Raw genomic sequence first — 27,564 nt, 5'->3', positions numbered from 1 at the left:
TTGCTCCCACCACTGCTTTCCCTGGAGCAAGTGGAGCCTTTGTGCCTTGCTGGATCTCCTGAACGACTTAACCATCATTTTGTGTAATTTTAAATGTACAGTTTGAATACTTTATTTATGAGGATAAATGTTGTTTACAGGTGTGAAATCTTACTGGGTTTTTTTCCAAATAGTGCAGAAAGCTTCAGTGTTCAACAAAGCCCACAGGTTCCCTTTAGAAGCCGACAAGTGGGGTTTTGTGTTGATTTTGTTGTTATTTCACACGATCCTCACTGAAAATACTGTCACTGCTCTCTGTTTCCAGAAATGGGCCATTTAACTGAGAAAACCATATTGTCTTATGCACTGCTTCACTGTGAAGAAATTATGTTGAAAGAGCATGCAATATTAAAGGTATTTTGAATCAAATTCACTTCAGCTGGTTTCAGGGGAAGATTTAGCCTTGTTTTCACAGGGCTCTTTATCAGAACCTAGAGCACAAAATACTCTGTTGGGTCAAAGTTAAGGTTACTAGACAGTAATGAAAACAGCATTTTTACCCTCAGTTACATGGACAAGGCGGGATTGCTGTGCAGCCACAGCTGTTTGTCACAGGGCTGTGATGGATGTTGTGACTTAGCAACCGCTGCCATTTGTGTTTTAACTGCAGCTCTTTTGTTGTTGGCACGTAATGAGAGTTGTAACGACGAGATCAGTCCTATCAAGGGTGTTTGTTATCGAGAGTGATGGGCTTTAGGACTCACCTGTGCCCAGCCTACAAGGGCTAAATTGGAAGATTTCATGAGTGATGGCTAATGCAGCTTAATAAGGGTTTGTTCAGGAGCTGGCTTGGCTGGGCCAAGTCATGCTTCAAGATGTACAGCCTGCATTCACCATCTGCCAGGCCTGGCTCTGCAGCTCCTTCATCCTCCCAGCCCTGCTCAGAAGCTGGTTTGAGGCCAAAGCTCTGAGTGCAGAAAGGAGGGACCAGCCTGGGCAAGCCTGGATGTCTCTGTGCACAGCAGCACCAGATCCCTGCTCCCTCCTGCTGACCCAGCCTGAGAGCTCAGGGTGTATGGGGGCAGTGGGGACTGGAAATGTGAGGAGTGGAAGATAATGAGATGGGAGAACTGGGGATTGAAGGTTTCTGTCTCCTGAGGGTAATTCCCACCTGCATTGACAATGAGGGAAAAGGGTCAAACCTATGGGAGTTCAAGCTCTGACCCTCTATAGGGACTGGTTAAGGTCGTGGTTTAACACCTGGTCTGACCTGATCTGACCAACAAATGTGTCTCAAAGACGTGGGTGCACCCCCTGTGCCAGACATTGGGCTCCTGCCTGGCATGGAGGTTACCAACCAGGCAACCAGGGAATAACTTGGTTTGGATGGGCTTGTTTTGGAGGCAGAGATGTGAAAGGTATCTTTGCAGCCCTGTTATATGTTCATTATTATGTAAATAAACCCTTTCAGCTGGTGTGCTCTGAGCAGAGAGTGAGTACTGGTATGATGGATAGAAACACTGTTTCATTTCAATTTGCTTTAACTGAAGCTGTTGTGTACTTGCACCTGTAGCTCTGCAGGGACCCTTGGTGAGGTCCCCCTCCATCAGGGGGATTTAGGAGAGCCCCCAGGCTGTGTTTCCTTACAGTTGCACATCCTCAGCTCTGCTCTGCCTTGTCCACATGAACACACCGCTCCTTCAAATCCCATTTCTCTGTGTGCTGGCCCCAAGGTTAAAGGCAGGACCTGTCCTGCCTCTGGGGCAGCACAGCTGACACAGGCCTGGCCCTGCTGAAGTGGGGCTTTATTTCTCAGCAGAAGACAAAACCCACTGCTCGGAGGGGAAATGACACAGACCACAGAGCTGCTGCTACTGGTAAGTTTTTCCACTGGAAATTGCTGAGATCTTCTGCAGTGAAGCTGTTTGATGAGTTCCTCTCTAATGCACACCGTTTTTTAGAAGCCTTGATGAATATGTATTGAAAGGTAGAGCAAATTTTATCAGAGGAGGATAGAAGGAATTGCATGGGTGTGCACAAATTGATCTGTAATCACAGATCACGTATATCTAAGCTGAAGCAACAGCCCTAGACATTTATGGCCCATTTTTGACTAAGTTGTGCAATTAGTGTAATTAGGCAAAGAATATTCTTTGTATTGTAAATGTCTAGTGTATTAAACCAGAAAATTAACAGCCATTCCTTTGGCAGCTTTCATAAAGCCATTGCTAGTGTAGGGCTGAGCCAAAGATGCTTATTCTCTCTAGTGTCTGAGTTGGAGCAGTTAAAGGATAAATCCTTTCTTCAGAGCTTTGCTGAAATATGTTGAAAGCAACTCTAGGAATTTCCCACCTATGTACAGATCAGACAATACAACATTGCTCCTGTGCAGATAAAGAGCTGAAATAAGCTTTGAAATTTTCTTCTGTCACAGCACCAGCCACCAGAGATGCAATTCTTTTTTAAGCTGTGGTGTTTTTTTGTCAATACCACCTGTATTTCTCCTGCTGGCTATTCACAGCTTACTTAAAAACCAAGGACAGTCCTGAGCCTGGTATCCTCTTGCATTGAGGCCCATGTCTGGGCACAGCCTCTGCCAGCATCAGCTCTGTGGGTGTTGGAAAAGCTCTCAGTGGTGCCTGCCTCCTGCAGGAACTGAACACAGCTCTGATGGGATGAACCCTGGAGTTTCCAGAGAAATCCATCCCAAAATGTCCATGAGAGCAGGCCAGGCAACCAGGTCAGCTGGAAGATACCTTCCTCCTCCTCTATGCTGTGTGCCAGAGCGAGCTGGTGGTAGTTTCTGGAGGGACAACTGTTGTGCTGTGGTTAAATAACAATGGCACTTGCTGAAGTGAATGCTCAGGATGCACCTGGGGGCAGCCAGAGCTGCTCAGAGCTGTGTCCTTGGGAGCCAAGCCTCTCCCCAGGTGAAGCATGACCACAGCTCCTTGGCAAGACTGCAGAGTGCAATTCTTAACCCAGCAGGAAGCTCTGTGGCTAGGATAAGGATCTTGTGGAACTGCAAAAAAAAGTCTGGGTAGGTAAGAAGTGGGTTTAAAATAAGTTGTGAGTGTAACCAAGTAGGGTAGGGCTTGTATGAGTCCTCAAGTGTGTGCAGATGGGCGTCCTAGAGAGGATATCCCAGCATGAGGGAAGACCCACATCAGTAGCTGTTTTGGTGTGTATTCATAAACTTGGTAGCTAAATTTCCAGCTCAAAAATCCCACCCCATTGTTTTCTGTAGAAAGAACTGTGGAGTTTTTAGTTTGCTTTCATGTCCCTTAATCTCTCTAGCCTTGGGCATTTGTTCCACACACTGCCCAGACATCCATGACCCTTCCTGTTTCTCCCAGCTATCAGGTGCTGGATGGCAGTGCCAGCACCTTGGTGTCTGTGGGACTCCACTGTCACTGCAGCAGCAGAGAAAACAAAAGGCAGAGCAGGGAGCTCAGACAGGACAGAGATACAGAGTCAGCACTGTGACAGAGTTGCTGGAGACCTGTTTCTAATGAAAGAGGAAACAAATCCTTAATACCCCTTCTAAAGATAAGGAGCCCCCCCAAGCTTGTTGTACATTTGGTTTTTAGTGTACAAGTGTATAAGCATGATTTTGGACTGCAAAATCATTGGCAAATGCTACAAACATAATGTCACTCTCACCCCAGCTGATTAAAAAGAAAAAAGAGTTCCATGAAAAATTAATAGGTCTGGGAGTTGAGAGACCTTGGTAATAAGCAGTGAATTTTCCTTCTGTAACAACTCACTTTTTCAATTTGCTGATATCTGAATAACTCCTTGGAGTCTCCTAAAGTGCACAGCTCTGAAATGACAAGAATTCCAGTGTTGAACAGGAGGGAGGGGTTCACCCAGCAACCTGCTGCCTCCTCTCCTGGAGCACAGCTGAGCTACTGTCAACACAGAATGCTGCTTTTGGAACTGCAGTGCCTTCACTGGACAGGACTGCTGGAACTCCACAAACGCCCCACACTTCTTTAAAAGCACGTCCCTGCTCTCTCACTAACCCTTTCCATTTCTGAGATGAACACAGTGGCAGGAAAAGCCCTGAATTTTAGTATCTTCTGTCTTTTGCCAGGTGCAGACCCATCTCAGGTAGAATTGTGTGTCAGAAGCAGAGCTATTCTCTCCTAAAAACAGCTGCTGGTACAAAACCCAAGGGCTCTGTCACACACAAAGCTGTGCACAGAGCAATAGGCAAGTATGCTGCTTTCCTCAAAAGGCACAGAGCAAACCTTCAGCTTCAGCAGCAAGAGATCCAAACTACACCTCAGTCCACTGTACTGCTGCAGGGAGCAGATTGTCCAAGTCCTTTCACTGCTTTGGATGCACCAGCCTCCACTGCCCCAAAATCAGCATCATGTTCCTGACTCCACAGGCTGCAGGAAGATACAGGATGCTCAGAAACACCTCAGTGCTGGAAAAGAGCCCACCATGGTTTGATCTACTGCTAAAGATACTGTTGGGTTTGGGGTTTTTTCTAGGCTGCAGAAAGCTTCTTAGCACATGGCAAGATACTGGAGTAAGTTGCAAACTGCACTCTTCCCCAGGATTTTAAAAAAAACAGGAATTTTTTTCTCAGAAAATCATGTTGCCATTCACACTATGTCTACTGGTTTCTAATTGTTACCAAAGCTAATCACAGATCAAACTTGCCTTGAAAAAGCTTTAAGTGTAAGTTTCTCTCAAAAGTTAGAAACTATCTGAGTTACTTCAGGAATGGAAAATAGGAGCACTTGAAAAAAAATATCAGCAAAATGGACTTGCTTCTGGCTTCAATTAAAACCAAAGTCAGCATGTTGGTGTCACTGCTGAGATCAAACAAGTCTGTGATCTATAGGAGAAAATTTGTAATGCTAAGGATGATCAGCTTTTGACTCCTTAAATGCCACCTTCTGCTCTAGACCTCAAAATGCACAAGGGAAGCTGAGAGCTCTGTTTTTAGAATAAATACAGAAAGGTCAAAACAAGTGTCCCTTAAAACCAGTCTCCATCAGTTTTAGCTACTCTGGCTCTAAAAGGAGCCTGCAACAGCTTGTTTTCAGTCACTCTTTTGTTTTTTTTAAATGCTTCCTTATGTAGGCATGGTCTGGTGCTTTCTTAAAAAACTTTTAAAAAACCAACAAATGCCATTCTCAATGTTTTTTACTTTGAAAAAGAAACAACAGTTTATTGGAAATGACACTTTTTAACAAAAAAAAAATTCACCAGTATTAAAGCAAAGGTTTTCTAACCCATTTAACAGCTAACAAAACCATCCTTCTCCTCCAGAAGAAAACTGCTTAGACACTGCTCCCTCAGAGCAAAACCTGTTCAGTAACAGTCAACTTCATTATCCTCTATGGTCCTTACAGCAGCAAGGATGTCCTGTAAGAGGGATTGAGGGCTTTCCTCCACATGGTCACTACTTTTATTTAGCTCATCATGCAGCTCCAGTAAGTCTATTGCACCCAGAGCTAACATCATGCTCTCTGGATCTTGGAAATCCACCCCATCACCACCATCTGTGGGGAAGTTCTGAGCCAGAGAACCCTGTCTTAGTGTCCTCTGTAACCAGGCAATGCCACGTCCTGCAGGTGAATCTTCAATCTCTTGTGGATTCTCCAAAGTACTTGTGGGGTAGAAATGACCTCTCAAGCCAACCAGCACATCACAGGCTCTCTGCCCCACGGGTTTGTCACAGTCACACAAAGATCCAAACAAAAACCCAAACAGCTTTGCTCGACAAAACACCTGCAGCAGCTCGTTCTGCAGGGTGGAACTTGTGACTGCAGAGGAGACAGGAGCATAGGGACACTGGGAAAGCTGGCAAATGGTCTGACTACAGAAAAGTTCAACCAGCTCCAAACCACCAAGTCTGACTTCCCAGTCTAGGTCATGCTCCACAGTCTGGATGACTCTAGAGACAAACTGCTCTGTATCTTCCAGCTGACCTGTGCAGCCTTCTCTCAGCCACTTGGTGAACATGCTGATCACAGCCCTTCGAGGAAAACCCTCTGAGTCTGTTGACAAGATTTCCTGAAGCTTTGCTACAATGCCCTAGATGCAAAAAGACAAAGCACAGTGAGGGGAGGAACACGGAAAGAAGAACAGCAGAGGTGAAAAAATCTTGTCATTACTGGTTGTGCAATCTGCCTGCATGAACAGGTAACTTGTGAATAAAGTTATAAACAGTACAGCAGTAAACTGATGGGTAATTCTGCTCATGCAGAAAAGGTTTTCCTACCTCTTTGTTATATTGATTGCCTATGGCAGGTGACTCTGGAGCAAAGCAAGTAACGAGGGCCAGGTGTCCCACCGCAGTCACGGCGCTCGCTCGCACGTAGCTCTCCGGGTCCTCCAGCAGGTTTTCTGTGAGCCTCAGCACCTCTGAGGACAGGAGACACTGCCTGAACTCCTTCTGGTCTGTGAACAAGACAGCAATCCAAAGAAGTGGGACTTTATTTCCTCTAAGCATGAAGCTGTTTCCAATGCAAAGAGTCCTTTGCCTCATACAAGGATGACCACTGCCTGCAGGGACAGCTGCCAGGGAGAGGAGCTGCTGCAGGGACCAGGAACATCTCTGTGTCAGGCTCCCCCTCTCCCAGCAGCTTTTAGTCAAGCCCTGACAGACACTGGAACTTGGAAAATGTCACTTAGAGTTGTTTTAGCAACAAGAAAGAACTTTCTGTGGGCAAGTGGGGACATGGTTCCAGCCTCATCAAATTCATGCCTTTGCTTCAAGGAGGAAAAAATAGTCCTCCTTTCCTGTTGTCAAGCATATGACAGAGAAAACAAAGTAACTGCAGCACTGAGAGGGGCTGCAGGTAAAGTGCTAATGCAGCTGAGTGTGCTGGATGCTTCCTTTGTGACCTGGGGACAAAAGCAGTTGACAACATTCCCCTCCCTTCCAACATCGCAGAGCTACCTTAAGAAAATTAGCATTGCCTCAGTGCTACCTGCTGCCATGCCTGAGCTATCAGTAAAGCAGAAAATCAGTAATTATTCCCAAGCATATAAAGTAGGTCTAGGCTTTTAGCCTCCTAAAGCCCAGCCCCCAGCCTGCTGAAAGAAAGCAGACTCGAGTGCAGAGCAAACTAAGAACCAGAAAGTATTATCTGCCATTAAGCACTGTCACCTGCCTTGACAGACATGTCTCAACACCCCTCAGTTTAACTCAACAAAACTGCCATTAAGGCAGGCACAGCAATCTGAGTTCAACAGAAAAAGCAGGCTAAGTTTATTAACATTTTTGTCAGATTTTTATCATGATCAGAGTAAAAATTTTGACTTCTTTCTTTTCTCAGCCCTCCAGTTACAGGTCAAAAGATGCTTCACCAGCCTGACTGACTTTCACAGCATTAAAAGAAATACTCCTCAAATCTGTACTGGTAAATCTTTACACCTACCTCTCAAACACTTAACCATGGCAGTGAGGAATTCCAGGGAAGAATCTCTTACTTCCCAGCAAGGACTGCACAAACGTTTCTGGAGCACCACAAACACATCTGTAAAAGGCAAGTGACAAACCTGAACAGACATGAAATGCAACAAGCCTTACTGAAGCACTCAGTGTACAACCTCTGCATCATTTCATCTGATACAATCCCTTTTGCTGCTGCTGTGTGCTTCTCCCAGAGTTCTGCAAAGCACTATTTGGGCAGCTAAACTTAAATTCAACATAACTGTGAATAAGTGAATCCAGTGCTTTGAGAGGAAAGGCAAAGATTTCATGTGTGCCACTAGCTGCTGTTTGTCCCAGCTGGAACAGCTTCATTACCTTCCAAAATCTTCTCAGTTTGTTGCCACTGACTGTTGGAGCAGGACAGTTCCTGTAAGTGCACCAACCACTTGGATGTAGCTTGAAAGGTTTTCTTTAGAACCTGAAGCAAAGTAAAGCAGATTGACTTTACTACAGGAGGAGGCAGTGTTGCCTTTATGCCTTTAAAGGTAAAATTCATTTTAGCCTCAAACTTACAGAGAAATTCTCAGAGTAAACAAATGCACATGCCTCCTTACTATGAAGCCAGCCACAAATAAATGGTGCTTAAATATAATTTCTAACAAACACCTAGAAAAATCCCTGTGTTCAGTTTAGTATTATGAAGTTCTAGTACCTCCAGCTTTGGATTTTCAGCTGCCATCAGAGTCATTCAAACAAATCAAAGCAAAAAAACCAAATCCCCCTCATAAAAAGAATTCAATACCTCATGACCATATCAAGTTGGGCATGTCAGTGCTACTCTTAGACATGATGGCTCCATTCCTCTCAGGAAGTCTCAATGTACTGGTCAGTTACTCACTCATTACAATTTTAGCTGTTTTCTGCAAGCCACCCAGGACAAGTGTTCTACATATTCTAACACAAAGTGTGCTAAGAAAAAAGTGCAGTCAAACCCTTTCTCAGAATTATACCCCACTGGGGCAGGCTAATAGACTTGGATCTCTCCCTAGTTCTATACTCACAGTAGGGCAGGTGTTTGGACTCTGCAGATATGCTAGAAGGACATCAAACAGACTTCCTATGAGTGTGTCACAGTCTGAAACAGAGAAAACAAACCCAAAGGACTGATACTGAGAGATGGAGCAGCCAAATCCCTGTTGAAATACAAAAGGCACAGAATTGTACAACTGTTTTGGACAAGAAAGCAAAGATTAACTCACCTTTTTTCTCTGAGAGTGCTGCAAGGACATCAAGAGCTGACTTCTGCACTCTGAAGCAATTGACCAAATTCCGGCTTATTTTGCTTCCCAGAGGAGAAGTTGGGCTCAGGAAGCCATTGCAGAATTGCAATATTGTCATGAGAGAGCGCAGCAAAGACACACAGGGTAAATCCACTCTTAAATGTTTCTAATGGGTGAGAAAGAAAAGAAAAGAGTTTCCAGCAACAGTCTCAAGTACAGAGCAGTTTTAAGTCAGAAGGCAGCAAAAATTGCAAATTCTAGTGAGTTCTTCAGGTACCACAGTGTCAATAACTGCAAATCTTCCTCTCTTCCAAGAACTATTGCACAGATAGAAGGAGACTCTTCCCACTGCTTGGGAAAGCAGTTCAATTTGTGTTTCTTCTCAGGATCAATAACTGCAATACAAATAAGCTTTGCTAACAAAGCTCATCAAGACAAATTTAAAACTTAAGACCAGTCCCTCTTTAAGAGTCTCAGTATCCCTCTGTTTTTCTATTCAGAGCCTGCTGTGCTAAATTTCCTTTAACTATGGAAACCCTCACTGCCAACTCCTCTCCACATTGTTATGCTCTACTGCAAAAGTTTGCAACCATCTTAACGCTGTCTTTCAAGTTTGATTCCCAGGCTGTTTTTTTCTCTCTCTGAATGTTACCAGAGACAGCAGCTTCTCCAGGTGAGCCAAGGTCTGACACAGGAGACCAGCACAAGATGTCTTGGAGGACAGAAGACTTTCAACAGTGACAGGATCACTGACAGACTCATCCAGCAAACCTAGAGGACCAAAGAAGGGAAGAGCTCAAGTCATCAATGAATAGAAAAGGCTGTGAATACCAAGATATTCAGGCGATGTAGTATGAATATCCCTTCAAATGCAACTGGCAGTAGGATTTACCATGAACACTGCTACTGTCCTTGACTCCTCCTACTATTTTTCCTCCAGTTTGGTCTGCACCAGGCGCTTAAAATACTGGCAAGAACACTGGCCTCTAACTTTTCTGTCACAACTGTACCTGCACATTCCAGAGGCTGGGAGGCTGCTCTCAAAATACAGTCCATTGGCTGAAGCAGAACAGTCAGTGCCTGAATTCTGACATCTTGTGGGCTTCAAGGAGGAAACAGCAGTTACCAACACAAGTACACTTCAATTCCTTCCCAAATACCTGCTCCCAAATGCTGAGCAGGACAATGCTTTTCATGCAGGCTTTTAAACAAGCCAGCAATGACAGAGCAACAAAAACAGTAGGGGACCTTCAGATAGCAGAAGGGAACCTTTTTCTAAGATCCCCTTGCTAACTGAAAGCAGAGGACAAATTGCTCTGGAATTTAGAAGCTGCTTTATCAAGTTAAGCAAATAGAGAGTGAGATCCTGTGCAAGGAGGCTGGGAGAGAGGCATATCTTGTCAACAAAAGAGTGTCCTTCTATCTTAGAATATGAGCATTACTTAGCCTGTAAATTAGTATCTGTATGTGCTGTATTCATCTGATGATTTTCTGCTGCTTTTTCACTATCTAAAGGAGAATCATGGAGCAGAAACACCTGCATATTGCAGAAATTTCATTGCAGTAAGTCCTACCATTTGCAGAGCTTCAAAAGTCCCACTGCCAGAGGACCTGCTTGTACTGGGGTTAAGTGTTCCAGAGCAGAAGTTACTAATGCCCAAAAGCTGCCTTCAGTGCCACAAAACACAGGGGACCTGAGAAGACAGAAGTGTAAGTGTAACCTATTCCATGGTGGCAAACAGATCTATGTCAGCACAGGCTCCAAGGTGCCAGAAGATCTTTACCGTGCAACGTTAAGCAAAAGATCCGCCAGCACAGGCTGTGCTTGAACAGTCTCCTCCAGCAGAAAGGATTCTATTTGCTTTGCTATGTCTAACCAAAGGACTTCAGTCCATGAAGCATAACAACTGCCAAAACAACTGCCAAACAAACTGCTCAACAGTTTCAGGGACTGCTCAATGTGAGAGGCAGAGCTGGACTGAAGTGACTCTTCTATGTGCTTGACAATCATCTGGGCACACGCTGGCCACTCACAGTCCTTTGTACTGAGAGCTTTCGGGGTTTCAGACTCCAGGGAGAAGGTGAACATGTGCACCAGGAGCTGGCTGGCAGCTGAAGCCACAAACAGGCTGGGATCACCTTGCAGAGTGAAGATCACATCCATGCCTCCTGTGGGAAAACAAAACAAGTCACTGGAGGAACAAACAACCATTTATGACTCTAATTCAGGTACCACACAGCGTTAAATGGTGATGGTGGGATTTCCGTACACTTTATTTTGTAATCTCTACTCAAAGTCAGCCAGTCCCTAGGAACAAGCAAATGGAAGAAGAAGATAAAATTGTTTTCAGATCCTCAGGGGTTTAATAACTCAGGATCAGACTTCAATATAACATCAGTAACATTAAGAGAGTTGACAGCACACTCAATGTGTATTTATGGACAGAGCCTGTACCATCTCTGGCCATAACCACTAGGAAAAGCCTGAACAGCAGCATCAGTACCACTTTCCCATCACATGGACAGCAGTTTGTGCTGCTCTTTAATACCAATACAGTCTTTTAGGCCCCTCTGTACATGGGATCTAAAGTTGGTGCTAACAGCACAATTTACATACTTCCATAACAACAACAGGATTGCAAATTTGTGCAAGCACAAAGACAAAAATGAGCCTCTGCTTAGTTTTTCTGCACTAAAATCATGCTGAAATGTGCCCTTTAGTAGCAGTTACAAATAGGAATACAGATAGCTCTTAATTTTATAAGGGTAATTTTGTAAGATTCTTTCCTCTCTTAAAAGAGCACCACCTTCAGTGTTTGGAGAAAAAAATACAAATGCATAACTAAATTAACAAAGGTTAACTTAATGTTCAGCTAATTTAACCAACATCTTTCAACGACTTTGGTGTTCTGACAAATGGCTTATTTTAATCTTAAATAAACAAACACTCCCATCTTGCTCATTCGACATGTGAGCAACAGCCTGGAATGGCAGGGACACAGCAGATGTGGGGGGATGGCAGCCCCAGCAGCACTCACCCGTGGAGCAGAGGAAGTGCAGGGCAGGCTGGTGGTGCAGCATGCTGTGCACACCCTTCAGCCAGGCGCTGCGCACCGACGCGTCCTCCCACGCCGCGCTGCCCCGCGGCCCCTCCTGGCCAAAGAGCCTCCCCAGCAGCTTCTCCTGCTGAGGCAGGGCAGAACACAGAGAAAACACTGAGCAAAAGGGCTGCTCTGTCCAAGTCAAGAGTATCAATACTGTAGTGAAACCTCCTCTTGCTAGAAGTTTCATTAAAATGGGCAATTTTCAGAACCTCATGCTTAAACGCAACATATGGACAAACCAGAGTGTTCAAAACCAAAACTGCTTTGTTTTCATGTGCTAAGGGATAGCTTATGTGTATCAGTTCCATCAAACTGCTTTATACACCTGCACACATCTCTTCCCTAAAGGAAGCCTTTTGGGTTTTGTATTAATGTGTATCCTGTTGCAGAATGCAAGGCTTTAAAAAGCTCCCTCATTTTTGCAGGGAATCAAAAATTTCCTGTCACCTTTCTATGGAGGGAAAATGGCATTTGTTAGTGCAGTTTAAATCTACAGGATGTGTCCTGGGACACACTACTGTGTAGTGATTGCTGTCAAGTAGTGTTACCCCATACATTCTTTTAAACCAAAAATGGGAAGCACCACACATCAGCATTCACAGTCCTGCTGCTGTGAGACAGCTGCGAGAAGCAGCTTTACGTGGGAATTGAACAGGAACGCTGATTGCAGGCCTCTGTTGTCATGTCACTTTTGCTGAGTTGTTCCATAAATTTACTAAGCAGAATATGCACACTTTCAGGGGTCATTCATACAGGAGGAGGCAGACACACAGCAGCAGGTACCTGGCTGGCCGACTCACCTGCAGGTGCTGGAAGCGGCTCTCGGAGGAGGCGAGGATCCCGGCCAGCTGCAGGGTGAAGGCCAGGATGCCGGGGCTGGGATCTGCCAGGGCCAGCACGGAGCTGATGAGCTCTGTCAGACACGGGTTATCCTGCACCAGCTCCACAGTCCCATCTGCCCAGGAGAGACCAGCAGGTCACTGCCAGGACTGTCCTGTCTCATTGAAGTGGTTCCCTGAGCTGAGGGAAGGCCTGCCAGTTGTTAGAACTGATGAATTCGGGTTCAACCACAGCATTTTCAGGTGTCACAGCACCTCGGACAGTTGTGGAGACACGCAAATCCCACCTGGACCTGTTCCCGTCTAGGGGACCCTGCATTGGCAGGATGCTGGATGATCTCCAGAGGTGCCTTCCAACCCGAACTATTCTGGAATTCCGTGATGGACCTCCGCTCCCCTCGGACCAGCCCCCGGCACTCACCGAACCACGTCAGGCTGCGGAACCAGTCCAGCAGCTTCTCCAGGCAGGTGTCGTCGAGGCCGGGCTGCCGCGGGTCGGCCAGGGCGGCGCAGACACCGGGCAGCAGCACGGCGCACTCGCGGGTCATGGCGAAGCGGCGGCGGGCCCGGGCCACGAACCGGGACTGGGGGTCGCACATGGCCGGGGACACCGGGCCCGGCACCGACACCGGCACGGACCCCGGGCCCGCACGGCCGCACGGCGAGTGTCGCAAAGGGGGCGTGGCCTGTGGCAGCAGGGGCGTGGTCACAGCCCGGTCAAGGGGCGTGACCCGGGCGCTCCCGGGACAGGCGGCGGGCGCGGGATGGCGCCCGTGGTGCACGGGGTGGGGTTGCGCCCTGCCCGGGCTTGTCCGAGTGCTCTCGGGCTGAAGCTCTTGGCCTGGCAGTGGAGCGGAGCCCTCGCAGAGGCCGCTCCGCCGCCCGCTGGGGTTTCGCTCGCTGTGGGGCCGCTTGGTGTCACCCGCGCTCCGCGGCCAGGCCTAGCGCCCCTCTCGGCACTGCCGGCTCTGCGCGTGTGCCACTACCCCGGGCCGCTGGGGGGCGCTGGCACTGCGCGGCGATTGCCATGGTTACCGCGACCCGGAAGTGCCGCTGGGAGCCATGGCCGCCCCCAGTCCTGAGCCGGCAGCCATGGCCCGAGGGGGCCCCCGCGGCCCCGCCGCCCCGTGAGGCCTTCCCGCCACTCTCCCACCATGGCCCGGGGGGCCGGCGAGGCGGCCGCGGAGGGGGAGCTGGTAAGGAGTGAGCGGCGGGGAGGAGGAGAAGGCTCCGGGTTTAGGCCTGTTTCGGCCCGGGCTCGGCTCAGGAAACGCTCCCGGCAGGTTGGAGTAAAACCTCGGAGCTCCCTCGGGCTTGCCAGGCCGGCGAGACGATGGCTCGGGTGGGGAGTGGGATGGCTTCTGCCGTCTGCAGCCCGCGGGACTCCGGGCTCTGCCTGTGTCTCCCTCACTGCCCCGCAGCACGGCACACAAGTGACGAACTCTCAAGCTGCGCCAAGGAAGGTTTAGGTTGGACGTTAGGAAGAATTTCTTTCACAGAAAGGATGATTAGATATTGGAATGGGCTGCCTGGGGAAGTGGTGGATTTGCCGTCCCTGGAGGTGCTTAAAGGAAGCCTGGACATGGCACTCAGTGCCCTGGTCTGGTTGGTAAGGTGATATTGACTCATAGGTTGGACTCGATGATCTTTTCCAACCTAATAATTCTGTGATTCTGTGTTGGTGGTTGTTTCCCACCCTGTCAGCAGCCAGATGGAGGTTTTGAGCCCCTTTGGGAGCCCCCACGTTCTGTTGCCTGCTGTAGGTGGCTCAGGTTGGGGCTGTTTTGTAGGAGCAAAGGGACTGTGAAGGTTACCAAGCAATAGTGGTGGGGCTGTTATTGCACGTTTGTATCTTGGTGAATGTTCTCATATTACCATTTATCAAGTCTGAGCACCCTCCACATTCTGTGATTCCAAATATGATAGCTGCAGTTAGGGAGAGAGATATTTCAGAATGAGGCGCCTTAAAATAACAAAATTAATCAGTGTGCTGCAAGGAGCATTGCCTCAGGAAATGAAAAACTGTATGGCCTGGTGTGTGAGGACACATCCCTGCTCTCTCTCAGCCAGCATGGCAGGCTCTTCAACCTGCTCTGTTGTCAATCCTTGCTCCTGTTCTGCCAGCCAGGGTTTCCAAAAATACTTCATCCTTTGCCTCTTGCAGGTACATATCAGTCTCTTTGTGTCCAAAGATTGGTGCTGAGTGCCACAGACTCAGCAGTAAGTGGGAAAGATCTTTCTGTGAGGGCAGCATCCACATAATTTGAAAGCTAAGTGGAAATTTTCCTTCAGCTGTGGATGTGCCTGCATTTGAGAGGGAGGGAAACTTGTCTTCCTTGTGTTTGAGGATTTTTTCCCTGGGCCTGAGCACTTCTTCATTTCAATATGGGAACTGAGCTTTCCCATAGTGTAGCAGGGGTAGGACAGGTGAGTGAGGAAGAGCTGAGTGAGTTGCAGCTTAGATGGTGGAGAAATTAATGCAAAGCCAACTGAAGGTTCAGCTGGTGTAGTGCTGTGCACTGCAGTGCCAAATCTCTGTGACTCAAGTGCAAAGTGTCCCTGCTCATGGCACAGAAATTGAAACTGGATGATCTTTAAGGTCCCTTCCAACCCAAAGCATTCTATGATGGTTCATTTCTGAAGTGACTTTCACAATATCCCAAAACTATTTGTACTAGAGCAACTGATGCTGGCTTTTGCAGCAAGAGCCCCACCATCTTTCAGTGACTTTAGTGTTTTTGAAAAATGGTTCATTTTTATCTTGAACAGTTTACATTTTAGCAATGCAATGGAAGAGAAACAGAGGTCACAGTGCTTGCTGTTTGAATTTATTGTGCTCCAACTTTGTTGAAGTGTAGAAGTTTTCTGGATGTGTATTACAAGCAGTTGGTCAATAGCAAATGTCCTGTCCGTGTTTCCTAGGGAGATGACAGCCTGTCTGTGATAACCTGTGAGTCAGACACAGCAATGGTGAGTTTTGATTAATGCTCCAGAAAGCATCTGCATGCCTGCTGCATCTGTGTGGTGCTTCCTGCTCACCAAGCACCCCTCAGAGAGGAGAGTGAACAGTGGTGCTGCAATGGGCTTGAATCACAAACCTCTGAATCCTTGAGTAATTCTGGCTTCCACATTCTCAGCACTGGGGCTGCAAATGATGTTTGGCTTTATTTTGCTGTTCTATCAAGCTGTGGGCTTGAGTAATCCTTTTAGAGAGTTTTAATGGAATTGAATAACTCCTTTATCTAAAGGGTTCTACAGATCAACCTCTGCTCTGGGATCATCTTGAATTTGCTGCCACTCATATTTAATATGGATGGGAAAGGTCTTATGTTCTGAGCAAGAATTGATAATTTATCTGTATAATCAGACTTCAGTTGGCACAACCTTAATTCTGGTGACCATTACTGTGTCCAAATCTACATATGCTTGATGCTACTGTTTTTCTTTTCTATAGAAAATGTTTTGTCTTATTAGACCAAAAGATCTTCATAGAAAATGGAGATTGAAGGCAATTTTGAGATTATATGATGAAATCTTAAAAATTGCGTATTTTCAATACATAAAAAAACCGATTTCTCTTTCAGAAATTAAAGAAAAAGATTCTTCACAAGCCTCCAAAGTCACCAAGTAAGTGTTCCAAAACTTCTTATTCTGCAATTGCAAAACCAGATACGTTTGTGGGATACAGGAACTGGGAGCTTTACTTGAGAAAACGTTATTCTTGTTATTCTCTTCAGAATTATTCACTGCTGTGTGCAGAACACATCTGTTTGAGGTCTATTCTGTAACCTGTGAAATGCAACTTAGACTAAAATATTGACATTAATGGATTGGTTGAATCCTGGACTCTCCAGCACAGACTACTTTTTTCTCATGTTTTTTCTTCTGATGGCAACCAATCAACTTCTTTGATTTCAACCAAAATTTTGAATTTTTGTTCTTATCTTTTTGGAGAAATGCTGATACTTGTTGTGTAGAGAGACTGTGGAATTAGTGGAGCTCTCTACCATCTAGTCATAGATATCTGTGTAGATTTAGTTGTTCTCTGTTTAATTTGTTGTGATGGGTTTTTTGTTGGTTTTTTTCACAGTACAATGTTGTTATTATTATTATTAGATCTGCAGCTTTAATATTGTTTGTCCCTTTTTTCTGGGGTTTATGTTTTTTGCTATACTCTTCCATTTACATTCCTTCATAGGCTTCTAGTGAATGTTTCAAAGAAGGCTTTATCCCCAAGTGTCATTAATAACAACATTTGGATGTGCAGGTATTATAGGGATGCCTATCCAAACTGTACACATAAATATTTCCACATGTGTCGAGTTATACTGCTGTCACTCTGCCTTTTTCTAAGCATCTTCATGTTTTGGAATTGTATTTTTTTCTTTCTAGTGGAGTTTTTTGAGTTTTGGGGCATTTTTTAATGTGACTGTCCCATTGCTCCATATAAGCCAGTATGGAACATGCTGTTAAATTCTATTTTTACAAGTAATAGGATTGAGTCTGGAAACTTTGAAGAACAAGACAAGAATTTTAGTGATCTTGAGCTTTTGAAGGCAACAGTGAGATATTTTCTTTTGCTATAGAGTCTCCCTACAGCTCAAGCACACAACTGTATCCTAAAAAAGCTTCAGCTTGGCGATCTCTGCAGGGAACGGGCAGTGCTTGTTTTGAGAATGCAGCTGTTAAAAACCCAAGGCAGATGTGGCTGGGATCTCTGAAACAAGGTATTAGTATAGAAATGTTGTTTGCATTTATGGATGAAATTCATTGTTGTGGATAGCTTAACATATAAACTATTAAAAATAGATTTGTATTTGATTAAAGGCTACATAGGAATTAATTCCACTGTAATTTATTTGGGTGGTTGGAATTATCTGATCTTGAGCATTGGCATTTATAGAGGGAATAATTAACAGCATCTGGAGCTTTCCATGTTGCATTTGCTCAGAATAACTCCACAAATTTAATTCAAAATTACCCCTGATTTTTGTATTTTTGTTCCATTTCTCTTGGCAGGAATGAGCCGTGCTCTGAAATCAGATGTTGACACAGGGCATATGCGAGTTAACATTTCCAGTAGCACTCCAGAATATTTGAAGGAAGCTCTAGGAATGAAGAAGCCAAAACATTCTCGTTCTTCCAGTAATGGTAAACTCTGTAATGGTGTGGTAGATAAAAGTGAATGATCTTTTTTCCCCTCTAAAAACATACACTGCTTAAGATCTTAGCTTCAGTAAAGCAAGAGCCATTTTAGTTTGCTAAAATGTATGTGTCAAAATATGATCCATGAGATACTTTTTGAGATTCCTAAATTGGTTAAGGCAGGGATTTCCAATTTTTTTGAGCAATGAATCACCATTAGCTTTCAGAACTTTTGCAAATTGCCATGCATTTGCAGCTGAAAACATTGCAAATATAATATGGTTCAATGGGACAGCTGTAGACAATTTATTGTGACTTCAAAACATAGTTTAGGAGCCATTGATAGAAACCATCTGCTTGCATGAAATTCTATGGAATTGACTCCTTATACTTCTTCTCTAGAAAGTGTTTTATCATGTGGTTGTGACATTAAAATCAAATGAGTTTTATGGGAAGAGCAAACATTCAAAGTTTTATTCTACTTTTCTAAAAGGAGACCTGTAAACTTTAGAATTCCACTTCCATTTAAAATGACACCTATACTTTTACTGGTGATACACAGTTTCTGGCAGCTTTACAAGGTGATATATTTGTGCATGTTAAGCATAAATAAAAAAAGGTATTCTAGACATCTTTTAGAAACCTTTTGTAAATTATGGATTTATTGGGGATGAGAAGACTGCAGTCTTCTGTGAAGTTTGTATTAGTCTTGAGATGGATATTTTAATATAACACCAGAGAAGAGAAGTAATTAGGAAAAAATTGGCTGCAAAATCTGGCATAAGTTTCATACAGTAATGCTTTCATTTCACCTCCGTTTCTAAAATTAATTTCCTTGCTGATTTTTCTTCTTTGAGGAAAGAAAAAAAACCTAGTTTCCACTTTGGTGCTGATCTAGATATTTCTCTTTAACTGTAAGGTTTCTGGTTGGTTAAAAATACCTCTTTTGGATCTACTTATTTTACATACCCCTTTCTGTAGGCTATATTCCTGGAACTCCTGACTACAAAGAGAAAGAAGATATGTATGATGAAATTATAGAACTGAAAAAGGTACAGTTTCTCTGATACTTACAGAAAAAGTCATGGCATTGCTCCATGCTGTACATATCCTGGCCTTAATGATCCAGAATACTTTGGTTTCTACAACTTGGAACATCCACCACATTTTTTGCATTTGTAATGTAGGGCTAAACTAAAACTTGTGTCTGTCTAAGACAATTTCACTGTGGTGATATGGTTAGGGTGGGTTTTCTGTAGAGGTTAGTGCAGTGTATGAAGGGTGAGGACTGGGCTTGTTGAGCTCTGAGGTTACCTATAGACAAATACCTTGGCTGTGGTTGATCATTTGTGTAATTTGTCTTTCTGTTAGACCTTTTCCTTTTATCTTCCCTCTGTCTCTTCTCTAAGCTGCCCTGTCCTGGTGGCTGCCCTGGTCCAGTGTGATGTTTTTGTCTTCTGTTGTTTTTTCCTCTTTTTCCATAATTGAATTGGTGTTGGCATCAAAATGTGTTTGCATGTGAAAACTCTGCATTTTCCTATTTCTGAAATGTGCTTAAGATTCTTCTCCCCTCTCTTAGACAATACAAGCTCAGAAGAATGAGGGAGACCGAATGAAAACGAAGCTCCGTCGACTGGAAGAGGAGAACAATAGAAAGGATAAACAGATTGAACAACTGCTGGATCCTTCCAGGGTGGGTATTTCTTGAGGGGATAAAGGTAGAGTAAAAGAGTAGGAGTTTGTAATGTGGTGACTCCTAGGAGTGATGGGCTGCAATATGGAGGTGGTGTGAAGGGATATCTGGTCTGTCATCTCAGATCAGCAGGCCAGCCCAGTTCAAAGAAGTTGATCCATGCAGTGCAGATAAGCTCTTTTAGCACAAATACCTTTAATTTCTGAAGGTAAAATAGAAATGCTGTCTCATTAGGGGCCACTTTCTGAGTATTTTGCCTGAGAGTAGAAGAGGGTTAACCTCTTGCAGGGTGATAGGTTCATGCAGTCCTGAGACCCAACCAGGAGGCAGAAGAGCAGCCTTGTCAGGCCCTGACAAGAAGTGTTTGAGGTTATAGTCAGACTTGAATCTTACTGAATTTCTTGTGGCTGTCACTGTGTGACCTACATTTTGGGAGAAATGTGCTAATACAAAGATATGGACATAGGAAGTTCCCAATTTCAGCTGTTGGACTGTGGAGTTGAGCAGGTTGGAAAATTCTGTGGAAAGAGCCAGCAGTAGAATAAAGCAGCAGAGTTTGTCACTTGCTTTTTCTGTGTTACTTTGCTGGTCTTTGAGCTGTCATGAGCTTTGTCTGAGAAGAAGATTGATAATGGATGGGTAAGAGTGTCTTCATCACTTCCTGCTTTCATTTGTCCTTTTTCCTCTTACTAAGGTGAAACACTGCTAAAAAAATAAAATAAGGTCAGAAAGATTAATCAATTAGGGAATCACATAACCTTTGTCTGTTAGCAGGTAAGGAGTCAGTAACAAAGATCTAGAATTAACATTATTTTGGGGAGCTTTATTTGTCATTGTGTTAAGTCTGTTTAGAGGGTATTCTCCCTATCATTTGCTGCTTTGACATTGGCCAGGTAATGAGCAATGTTGGTTTTATTTTATGGTTGTGTATCCATATTCTTAAGCTCATTATGAAATCAGGCATCTGATTTTATCAGTGTTCCGTTTTTCACAGGGTAGCAGATGTGTGTGATTTACTAAGTACTGAAATATGTAGAAATAAGTGTATCTGATTAGGTACAATTTATAAAGACGGGACAGACAGGAATAGACCTGTGAAGAGACAGATTATTCAAGGACTCACGAGCTCTTTGTTCTTTCTGTAGGTGGTTACTGGATTAAAGCAGAAGATTGTCAAGCTCGAAGAACAGTGCAAAGAGAAAGACAACACTATTAAGTATGACTCTGAGGGGGCAGGGGGGGTAGAGGCTTGTACTGGATGAGCTAATAAAGAGAATTAGAAATCCATGTTATTTTTCATTTGTGTTCTATTCCTTAAGACATTTTAATAAACTCCTAAGAACGTATTGGCAATTATAAACCAAAAAAATTATGAACCACCAGGTTGCAGTGTCTTCACTGATCTGACCGAATTATTTTTTGTGTCATTCTATTTTCAGTGAATTCCAGGCAGATGTGAAGACAAATAATTTGGAAGAAGTGAGGTTAGCCATGGAAACCTACTATGAAGAGGTATGTCTGGCAGGTCCTTCAGTGTGCATGCAGGACAGGAAACTGGTCAGCTGTTGAGTCAAAGCCTAAATGGAATGTTTAAGATAAGTTTCTTATAACTTAACAACACCTGTCATTGATAGCAGGTTTTCATAGTTATTCTCATAGCTCCAGCTGAACATCCTGAAAAAATCTTCAATTCTTCAGTAAGTTGAATGTGTTAATGAAAAAGGGCAAATAAAGAACCCACTGTACATCCATAAATGTAATGTTGAGATGGAAGCAAATTTAACAGTAGCCTGATTGTCAGTGATGGCATCATTAGCTCTGCCACTACCCAAAGAGTCTTGTTCTGATTTTCACCTAATGAAGAAATGTTGCTGTGGAAGCTGTCATTGCTAATGCTCCTTAATGGAATCTGTATTTCACAGGTTCATCGCCTCCAACTCCTCCTGGCCAAGTCTGAGACTATGAGGAAAAAGTATGTTTAATTCTTCTGATGCAAATGTTTGCATGCATGTGTTTGATACATCACTTGTGTCCTACTTTTACTGATGGAAAACTACTACATGGGAACAGTTTTTGTCATTTAGATTGCTGGATTTGCCTTTTGGTACTGCTTTGGTTGGCTTCACCGCCTTAAAATATGTCTTAGTCACATTTTTTTGCTTGTAGATAGATTATTTTGTGCATGTGGAAAAATACCAGAGCTATTTAAAAAGTACATGATAGCGCTGAAAATTTATCTCTGTTACATCTTCCCTCATAATCACACCTATTCTGGCATCACTGGTAATTGAAACAAACTCCCTGGATGTTTGGCATTTCACACTTGAGTCAGTTCTGCAGCTTGCTCTAGAGTGTGTGCTGCAAGGAAAATGTTCTTGGAGTAAACATTATTTTTCTTTGGTACAGAGACACAGACTAGTAAATTGTGTCAGAGAAGCTTGTAGGAGTGCTTGTCACTGGTGTGCAAGTGTGAGCATGGTGGTGAAGGTGAACAGTTTACAGAAGCAAAAAAGTCAAAGCACAAAGGCAGAAGATAAAGCCCTACTAAGAGAGCAAATCAAAAGCATCACTACAAGTGAGTTTTATTTAAGCTGAGAGAAGGGTAAGAGTGTCTTGTAGGACAGTAAAATTTGTTACCACACCACTTCAAAATATATTTACCTCCTAGTGTTAAGTACAGACAACTGTCTTGAGTGTAATTATTTAGATCAATAAAAACATGTGATAACTCCTTAGGGTCATTATTTATACTGCTTGTGTTCCCTAATTCGCTGTCGCTCGCAGATTGAAAACTGCAATTTGTTTTGTCACTTCTTTTAAAAAAATAAATATTTTGGCTCAGGGCTGCAGTGACCAGCCTCTCAAGGCTCTAAGCCATCACACCTAATTCATTTACAGGTAAAAACGAGTCATCTGGTCTCTTCCTTGTCCTCATTTATTCATAGCTTCAAAAAGTGGTGGTCAGGGCAGTTTCTCTCCATTATGTGACTGTCAGTCTCTGCTGGAGAGGCTGAGCACTGAAATAATAAATCATGTTGAAGGTCAGGACTCTGGCATATTGAAAGAGTTGTTTGAGAGTATTTCTTTCATGATCCTTGTCTCCATTAGTTCTGGCTGAAGTGAATGGCATTTGGCTTCTCTTTTTCAGTGTTAATAGTGAAGTATGGTTATTTATATGTGAAGCTGTAGTATCCAGTTATAGCTGGATACTAATATTTCAAGCCCTCAAAACGGACTGAAATAGATTTTTTAATTTAGATTTAGATGGGCCTAAAATAATGTCACTGAGTGGTGTTGTTATGATTTGTATCATCCCTGTCACTACCCCATTTTGATGGTGTGTTGTGTTTTGGTTTTTACTCTTTTTTTCCCCCTGCTGCCTGGGACAGCTGTGTGAATAGTCATCCATGACATCTGGACAGCCTTATTTGTTTGGTTTTTTCTTTATGGCCTTTTAATTTCAAAAAAGGAGGTCAGCTAAAAATTCAGCCTTTCACTCTGATACCCTAACTGTAGGCTGTCTCCCCTTTTACATTGTAATTATTCCAGTGGTTGGGATATAAGATTCCTTCACAAACTCTTCTGTGGCTGTCACTGGCAGTGGCATTTGTGCAAAACTAAGTCCATCAGTTACTTCAGGCCTTTATTTCCAGAAGTAAGTTTTTAAGAGTTTTCTCATAGCAATAAAAAAAATATTTTGTCTCACTAAAAATCTGTTTTGTGAACAAACATTGCAACATCTAGAAGCTCAGATTTTTTCCCTCACTTTATTAGAAAAAAAGATAAAAATCCCCTGTAGTATATTTAAAGTCATTTTAACACATAACAGGCTTTCCCATTCCTGATGCCTTTCATTTCTATATTAGTTGTATTCTTCAAATCTGTATCAAATCTCTCTGGGGTTTATAGGCACAAGGATAGCTTCTTTTACAGTAGAGCACTATTCCCAGTTACCTGAAAATACACTTGGGTGTTGGATTTCTTTGAGAGTTATTCCATCTCTGTCTACCCCTCTCTCTCTGCCCCCCAGTCTCAATATTTGTGAATGAACCAAAGCCATCCAGAACCTGCAGGTTGGCTTTCTGTGCTTTTTTTTTTGTTTTGTTTTTGAGGAGTCTCACAGTTGGCTGAAGTGTTTTTTAAATCAGACCTTCACAGAGTGCTAGTAAAGCATTATAAGGTTGGTTGACAAAACAAACAGAAAATAAGATAAGCAACATTCATACAGGTGCCCTTGTTTGTGCATAGATGGAACAGAGTGGGGGAGGAAGTAAAAGTATTAAATGCATTTTCTGTGTTTCAAAGTATCTTTTTTCTTTGACACAAAACAATTGTGGAAGTGTTGAGCGAGATGATCTTTGTGTGCTTTTTCAGAAGAGAACAGGTAACTGCCCAAATAAAAAGAAACAAGAAATGTTATTATGGAGAAACTGAGGCTGTCAGCTCAACCATCTGACTGAAATAGTGAAGCTGCTCCACTGTTTTTAATGCTGCTTCTTTGTTCTCTGCTTTTAAGTTAACTTTCTGGTTTTGACCCCTTTTCCAAGTACAGAGGGCAGAGACACCCAGAAACGACTAAAGGCACTGAATGCTGCTGTGCTGAGGTTGTCCAGGAACGTCAAGGAATTGCAGGCTGAGAATCAGAGGCTGAAGGAAGATCTGGATCATGTGCTGAGCAGTTCCCCTCCTCCCAGTAAAACAAAAAGTATGTGCTAGAAAATCAGTGAACGTGGGGCAAGGGATTTGGGTGCATCTGAAAGATGTGTGACAGGGACCCTACCAAGGTAGAAATAAGGGAGTTATTACAAAGGTGATTCAGGAGTGGCAAAGTTGGAATGAGAGCATTTCAGGAGTCTCTAATTTCTCCAGTCAGCTCTGTGTTTCCTTTATTATTGTCCCTGAGAATTCTAAACTGGAATTGGTAGAGGGAACCTTTTCAACAGCTGAGAACTGGAGAATGTGAGTGGCTTTTATTGATTTTGGAGCTAATTAGTTTAGAAGTCAGATATTTTAAGCCCGTTCTCATTTTTTCATTGGTAGATGTTTAAAGTTGGCATTCAGAAATCTTTAAATGGTCTTTTAATATAGCCAGAAGTTTTAAAAAGCAAGAACAATGTTGCCCCATGGATGTAGTTACATGTTTAAATCTTTGTTATTGTATTTAGATTATAGTGAGTGGAGCAGACAGAGGCTGGTGAGGAGGATTTCGGATCTAGAAAAAGTAAGTGGGTTTCTTACCTGTGTGGGAGCAGAAAATGCAGAACCACTGCCTTGTGCTCTTGGCATGTTGTCCTTCCTTGTCAGCCTTGTGCATTCTGCCTCATACACATAACCTGCTGCCTGTAGCATGAACCCTCCCTTCCTGTTTTCTTTTATCACACTTGTTAGATATACATGCATGTTTTAAAGCTGATCTTATCTCATGGCCTAAATAAGGTAATTTCATGCTAAATTTAATTTTCTTTTTTCTTTTTGTGCGTGTTTGCCATGTAAACTTGCCCTGCTTAGAAAGTGTGTGCCATGGAGAGCAGCAGGGTGTCCTCAGCTGATAGTGAGGCATCACAAGTGCTTGCTGTGTCATCTTCACCTTCTGTGGACCTGGATCATCCAGCATCCCAACCTTTAGACCATGGTGAGGAATGCTGTCGCCTCCAAAGGCTGGTGAAGAAACTGAAGAGTGATAGGAAGGCACTTCAGAACCTCCTGCTCAGTAAAGAGTAAGTGTGACTATTATCTGGAATGTTCTTTTGAAAGTGTGAATTACTTCATCATTTCTGATCTTGTTATGAAATGATGTCATAAGAACTTCACATTTTCGGCTAGAAAATTAATTTTGAGAATCCCTTCAGTTTTTATTTGAAAAGCTTCTTTCTAATCCTACTTGCTTCATAAAATTACATTGCAGAAAAAAAGCCAGAGGATGGAAAATGAGAATTTCTGCTTGTTTCTGGCACATTTTTCAAGGCTTATTCTTCTGCCAGCCACACTGAAAACCCTTTGAAGGGTTATATGTTTATGCAGGACTTCTTGCTCATATTGTGCTGTAAAAATTTGTGTGGTTTTTTTTTTTTTCAACATGGTTTGTCCTGATCTCCCACTTTCTCCATTTAAACCTGCCTTCTGCCCTCTGTGGCCTCTGCTCTCCCCAGAAGTGATTGATTTGCAGTTTGTATTTCCTGGACTTTTTGGTGTGTCAGGGCCCTGGGGCAGGTTAATCTGAGCACTGGGAGCAGGGACATGCCCACAGGGAGGTGTGTTGGTGGCACTGCCTCCTGTATCACCTCCCAACAAAAATGCACAGGGAGAGCATGTGAGGAGGCCTTTTGCTCCTCAGCAAAGGGTGCTTGCATTTTGTTTTGTTTAAAAGGAAAAATGAAACATTTAGTTACTTTATGAATTTGAGAAAACCCAACTGATTTAGAAGTTTAAAGAAAAAAATAACTACTTTGTGGGAGTATGAATGTCTTAGGTATCACTTTGATTTCCTTGTACCTTTGTAGATTAGATATCAAGCAGTTACTGCAGGCTAAGGCTGAAGTAGAGCTGGAGCTGCAGAAGTGGCAGAATAAGATAGAACAAAAGAGTACAGAAGAGCAAACTTTAAGGTAAAGCATTTTGTATTAATAGATCCTCTCAGAACCCCTCAAAAAAAATCTCCTAATGTATAATTCTCTTTTGAAGTGGCTCAAATTCTAGTGGAGCTCATCTGAACTGCAAGATGCTGGGGATTCTTTTAAGCAGAAGTGTTTGGAGGGATGGAGTAAGTTACTTAGGGGGAAGAGTTCTATAGGGTGCTTTTAGAGGAAGTGGAAGACTAAGGAGTATAGATCTTATAAAAATAAGATCTAAATTGTGATAAAACTTATAAGATAAATGGGAAAAGCTTTTATGTTGGGCTCAGACATTTTTTCTCTAGGAAAACATTGCACTCTCTTTACCTTAGCCTGTGTTTCTAGATCATTGCCTCTGTGTTATTCCAGTTACTCCTTGTATTCTGTACAACTGTGAGTGATAATCCTGTGCTAGGGAGACACAAAAAGCGATTCCAATATTGTTCTGTGAGAAAGGACTTTGACAAATATGATACTGTTGCAGATCTAAATACATTATTAATAGTATCAAGGCTATCACAGTAACCTTGGGACTTTCTTAGTTTTACCATAAGGCTGTGCTATCACAGATTGAGAGTTGATGTTATGTGTCTGTTACTATGAGAACAGGTATCATTCTGAGCAGTTTCCCTCTTTTTTACCCAAAGCAACCAAGTGCTATGAAATAGGTTCAGTATTTTCAAAGCAGAGTCAACAGAAAATTTCTGTAATCTATGAATATCTTTGCTTTTCCAACCATAGTGAGGAAATCCAGAACCTGACACAGAAAGTAGGGAAACTGGAGTTAAAACTGGAGGAAGAGAAAAGAAAAATGGCAGAAGATACAGTGGAAAAGCTTAATAAGGTACAGCCACATTTTTTGTTGTGTTTTTCATTTTTCCTTGTGCCTGATACAGATTTCAAATGGAGCTGGTAGTCTGAAGAGCTTCTAGTTGTGTTTTTTCAGAGATGCATTAAATCTTGTCTTAGAGATAATGATGGTTAACTCCCACTATTTGTTATAAATAAGTTATTTCAACAATTAGCAATTAACACAGCAACTTGAGGAGTTTTTGGAAGCTATTCTGTTAGTGATCCTCTGCATTACTTTTTCTCTTGTTCAGTGTTGCAAAAGCCTTAAACTCTTAAGTATCTGGGGCTTTTCCCAATGCTTAAATAAAAACTTTGTGGTTACTTTTGTCTTCTTACAGTGTCTGAGGCCATTGCCTAATTTCAGTCTGATTTTTTAGAGGAAGGGAGGTTTTGTAGGAATTGACAGCTAGATAAAGAATGGATGCAAATGTAGATGTGCTCACTGGCAGACTGACAAAAGATAAAAATCCCTTTTCAGTGGGATTTTCCTTTTTCAGTGTTTTTTTCTGCTGGCCAGGTGGTCACTTAGGGCCCAAGAGCTGTCTAGTCAGAAAATATTTGCTTGCTTTTCTGTTAGGGTGAAAGAGAGGTGCTTTTCCATGGAAAGATTTACAGGATGTGGAGCACTAATCATCATGGAAATTGAGAGGGTTTTAATT

At 43.1% G+C, this 27,564-nt stretch overlaps 2 protein-coding genes and 1 long non-coding RNA gene across 15 annotated transcripts in view; 2 read left to right on the top strand and 1 right to left on the bottom strand.

Moving 5' to 3' along the window:
• The first annotated feature begins 634 nt into the window (after window positions 1-634).
• LOC147650064 (uncharacterized) lies at window positions 635-12,525 on the top strand. Its single transcript, XR_015277524.1, has 2 exons — window positions 635-1,856; window positions 7,284-12,525. It is a non-coding gene; the product is annotated as an uncharacterized LOC147650064 (long non-coding RNA).
• On the bottom strand, window positions 5,139-13,756 carry BRAT1 (BRCA1 associated ATM activator 1). 3 transcript variants are annotated; one of them, XM_086855026.1, is made up of 13 exons: window positions 13,026-13,756; window positions 12,566-12,720; window positions 11,700-11,847; window positions 10,446-10,830; window positions 10,236-10,355; window positions 9,672-9,763; window positions 9,314-9,432; window positions 8,641-8,827; window positions 8,443-8,516; window positions 7,757-7,859; window positions 7,386-7,484; window positions 6,224-6,402; window positions 5,139-6,036 (listed from the first exon to the last, which is right to left on the bottom strand). In XM_086855026.1, the coding sequence occupies exons 1-13, from the start codon at window positions 13,201-13,203 to the stop codon at window positions 5,311-5,313; spliced, it is 2,565 nt and encodes an 854-aa protein (XP_086711152.1). In that variant the 5' UTR covers window positions 13,204-13,756; the 3' UTR covers window positions 5,139-5,310. The 3 variants fall into 3 exon arrangements, with proteins under 3 accessions (XP_086711152.1, XP_086711153.1, XP_086711154.1); XM_086855027.1 differs by having other exon boundaries at window positions 11,700-11,844; window positions 13,026-13,608; XM_086855028.1 differs by lacking the exon at window positions 11,700-11,847 and having other exon boundaries at window positions 13,026-13,731.
• Window positions 13,638-27,564, top strand: part of IQCE (IQ motif containing E) — a 27,547-nt gene continuing 13,620 nt past the window's right edge. For 5 of the 11 annotated variants that reach the window (XR_015277521.1, XR_015277523.1, XR_015277519.1 and 2 more), the window contains exons 1-15: window positions 13,648-13,800; window positions 15,527-15,574; window positions 16,189-16,231; window positions 17,191-17,331; window positions 17,624-17,755; window positions 18,731-18,801; window positions 19,329-19,442; window positions 20,588-20,658; window positions 20,882-20,954; window positions 21,365-21,414; window positions 23,990-24,147; window positions 24,608-24,663; window positions 24,951-25,159; window positions 25,943-26,047; window positions 26,795-26,897. Coding sequence is in view for 6 of the 11 variants with exons in the window: in XM_086855032.1 (XP_086711158.1) it covers window positions 13,759-13,800; window positions 15,527-15,574; window positions 16,189-16,231; window positions 17,191-17,331; window positions 17,624-17,755; window positions 18,731-18,801; window positions 19,329-19,442; window positions 20,588-20,658; window positions 20,882-20,954; window positions 21,365-21,414; window positions 23,990-24,147; window positions 24,608-24,663; window positions 24,951-25,159; window positions 25,943-26,047; window positions 26,795-26,897 (1,416 nt within the window). In the remaining 5 variants the exon portion in view is untranslated. Of the gene's footprint in view, window positions 13,801-15,526; window positions 15,575-16,188; window positions 16,232-17,190; window positions 17,332-17,623; window positions 17,756-18,730; window positions 18,802-19,328; window positions 19,443-20,587; window positions 20,659-20,881; window positions 20,955-21,364; window positions 21,415-23,989; window positions 24,148-24,607; window positions 24,664-24,950; window positions 25,160-25,942; window positions 26,048-26,794; window positions 26,898-27,564 lie in introns of all 11 variants that reach the window. The other 6 variants (XM_023936817.2, XM_086855031.1, XM_086855029.1 and 3 more) reach the window with 2 other exon arrangements.

This window comes from Cyanistes caeruleus, chromosome 17 (genome assembly GCF_971803275.1).
Source record: "Cyanistes caeruleus chromosome 17, bCyaCae1.hap1.1, whole genome shotgun sequence".
In the NCBI taxonomy this organism is placed as follows: domain Eukaryota; kingdom Metazoa; phylum Chordata; class Aves; order Passeriformes; family Paridae; genus Cyanistes; species Cyanistes caeruleus.
This window is presented reverse-complemented; position numbering and strand designations above follow the sequence as displayed.

What these genes read in the sequence shown, in the direction of transcription:
- BRAT1 (XM_086855026.1), bottom strand. Translation starts at nt 13,203, where the DNA reads ATGTGCGACCCCCAGTCCCGGTTCGTGGCCCGGGCCCGCCGCCGCTTC. An exon ending in TGGAGAAGCTGCTGTCTCTG is followed by an intron (nt 8,828 to 9,313) that starts GTAACATTCAGA and finishes CTCACCCATTAG; the next exon opens with AAACATTTAAGAGTGGATTT. An exon ending in GCAATCAATATAACAAAGAG is followed by an intron (nt 6,037 to 6,223) that starts GTAGGAAAACCT and finishes TTTTGCATCTAG; the next exon opens with GGCATTGTAGCAAAGCTTCA.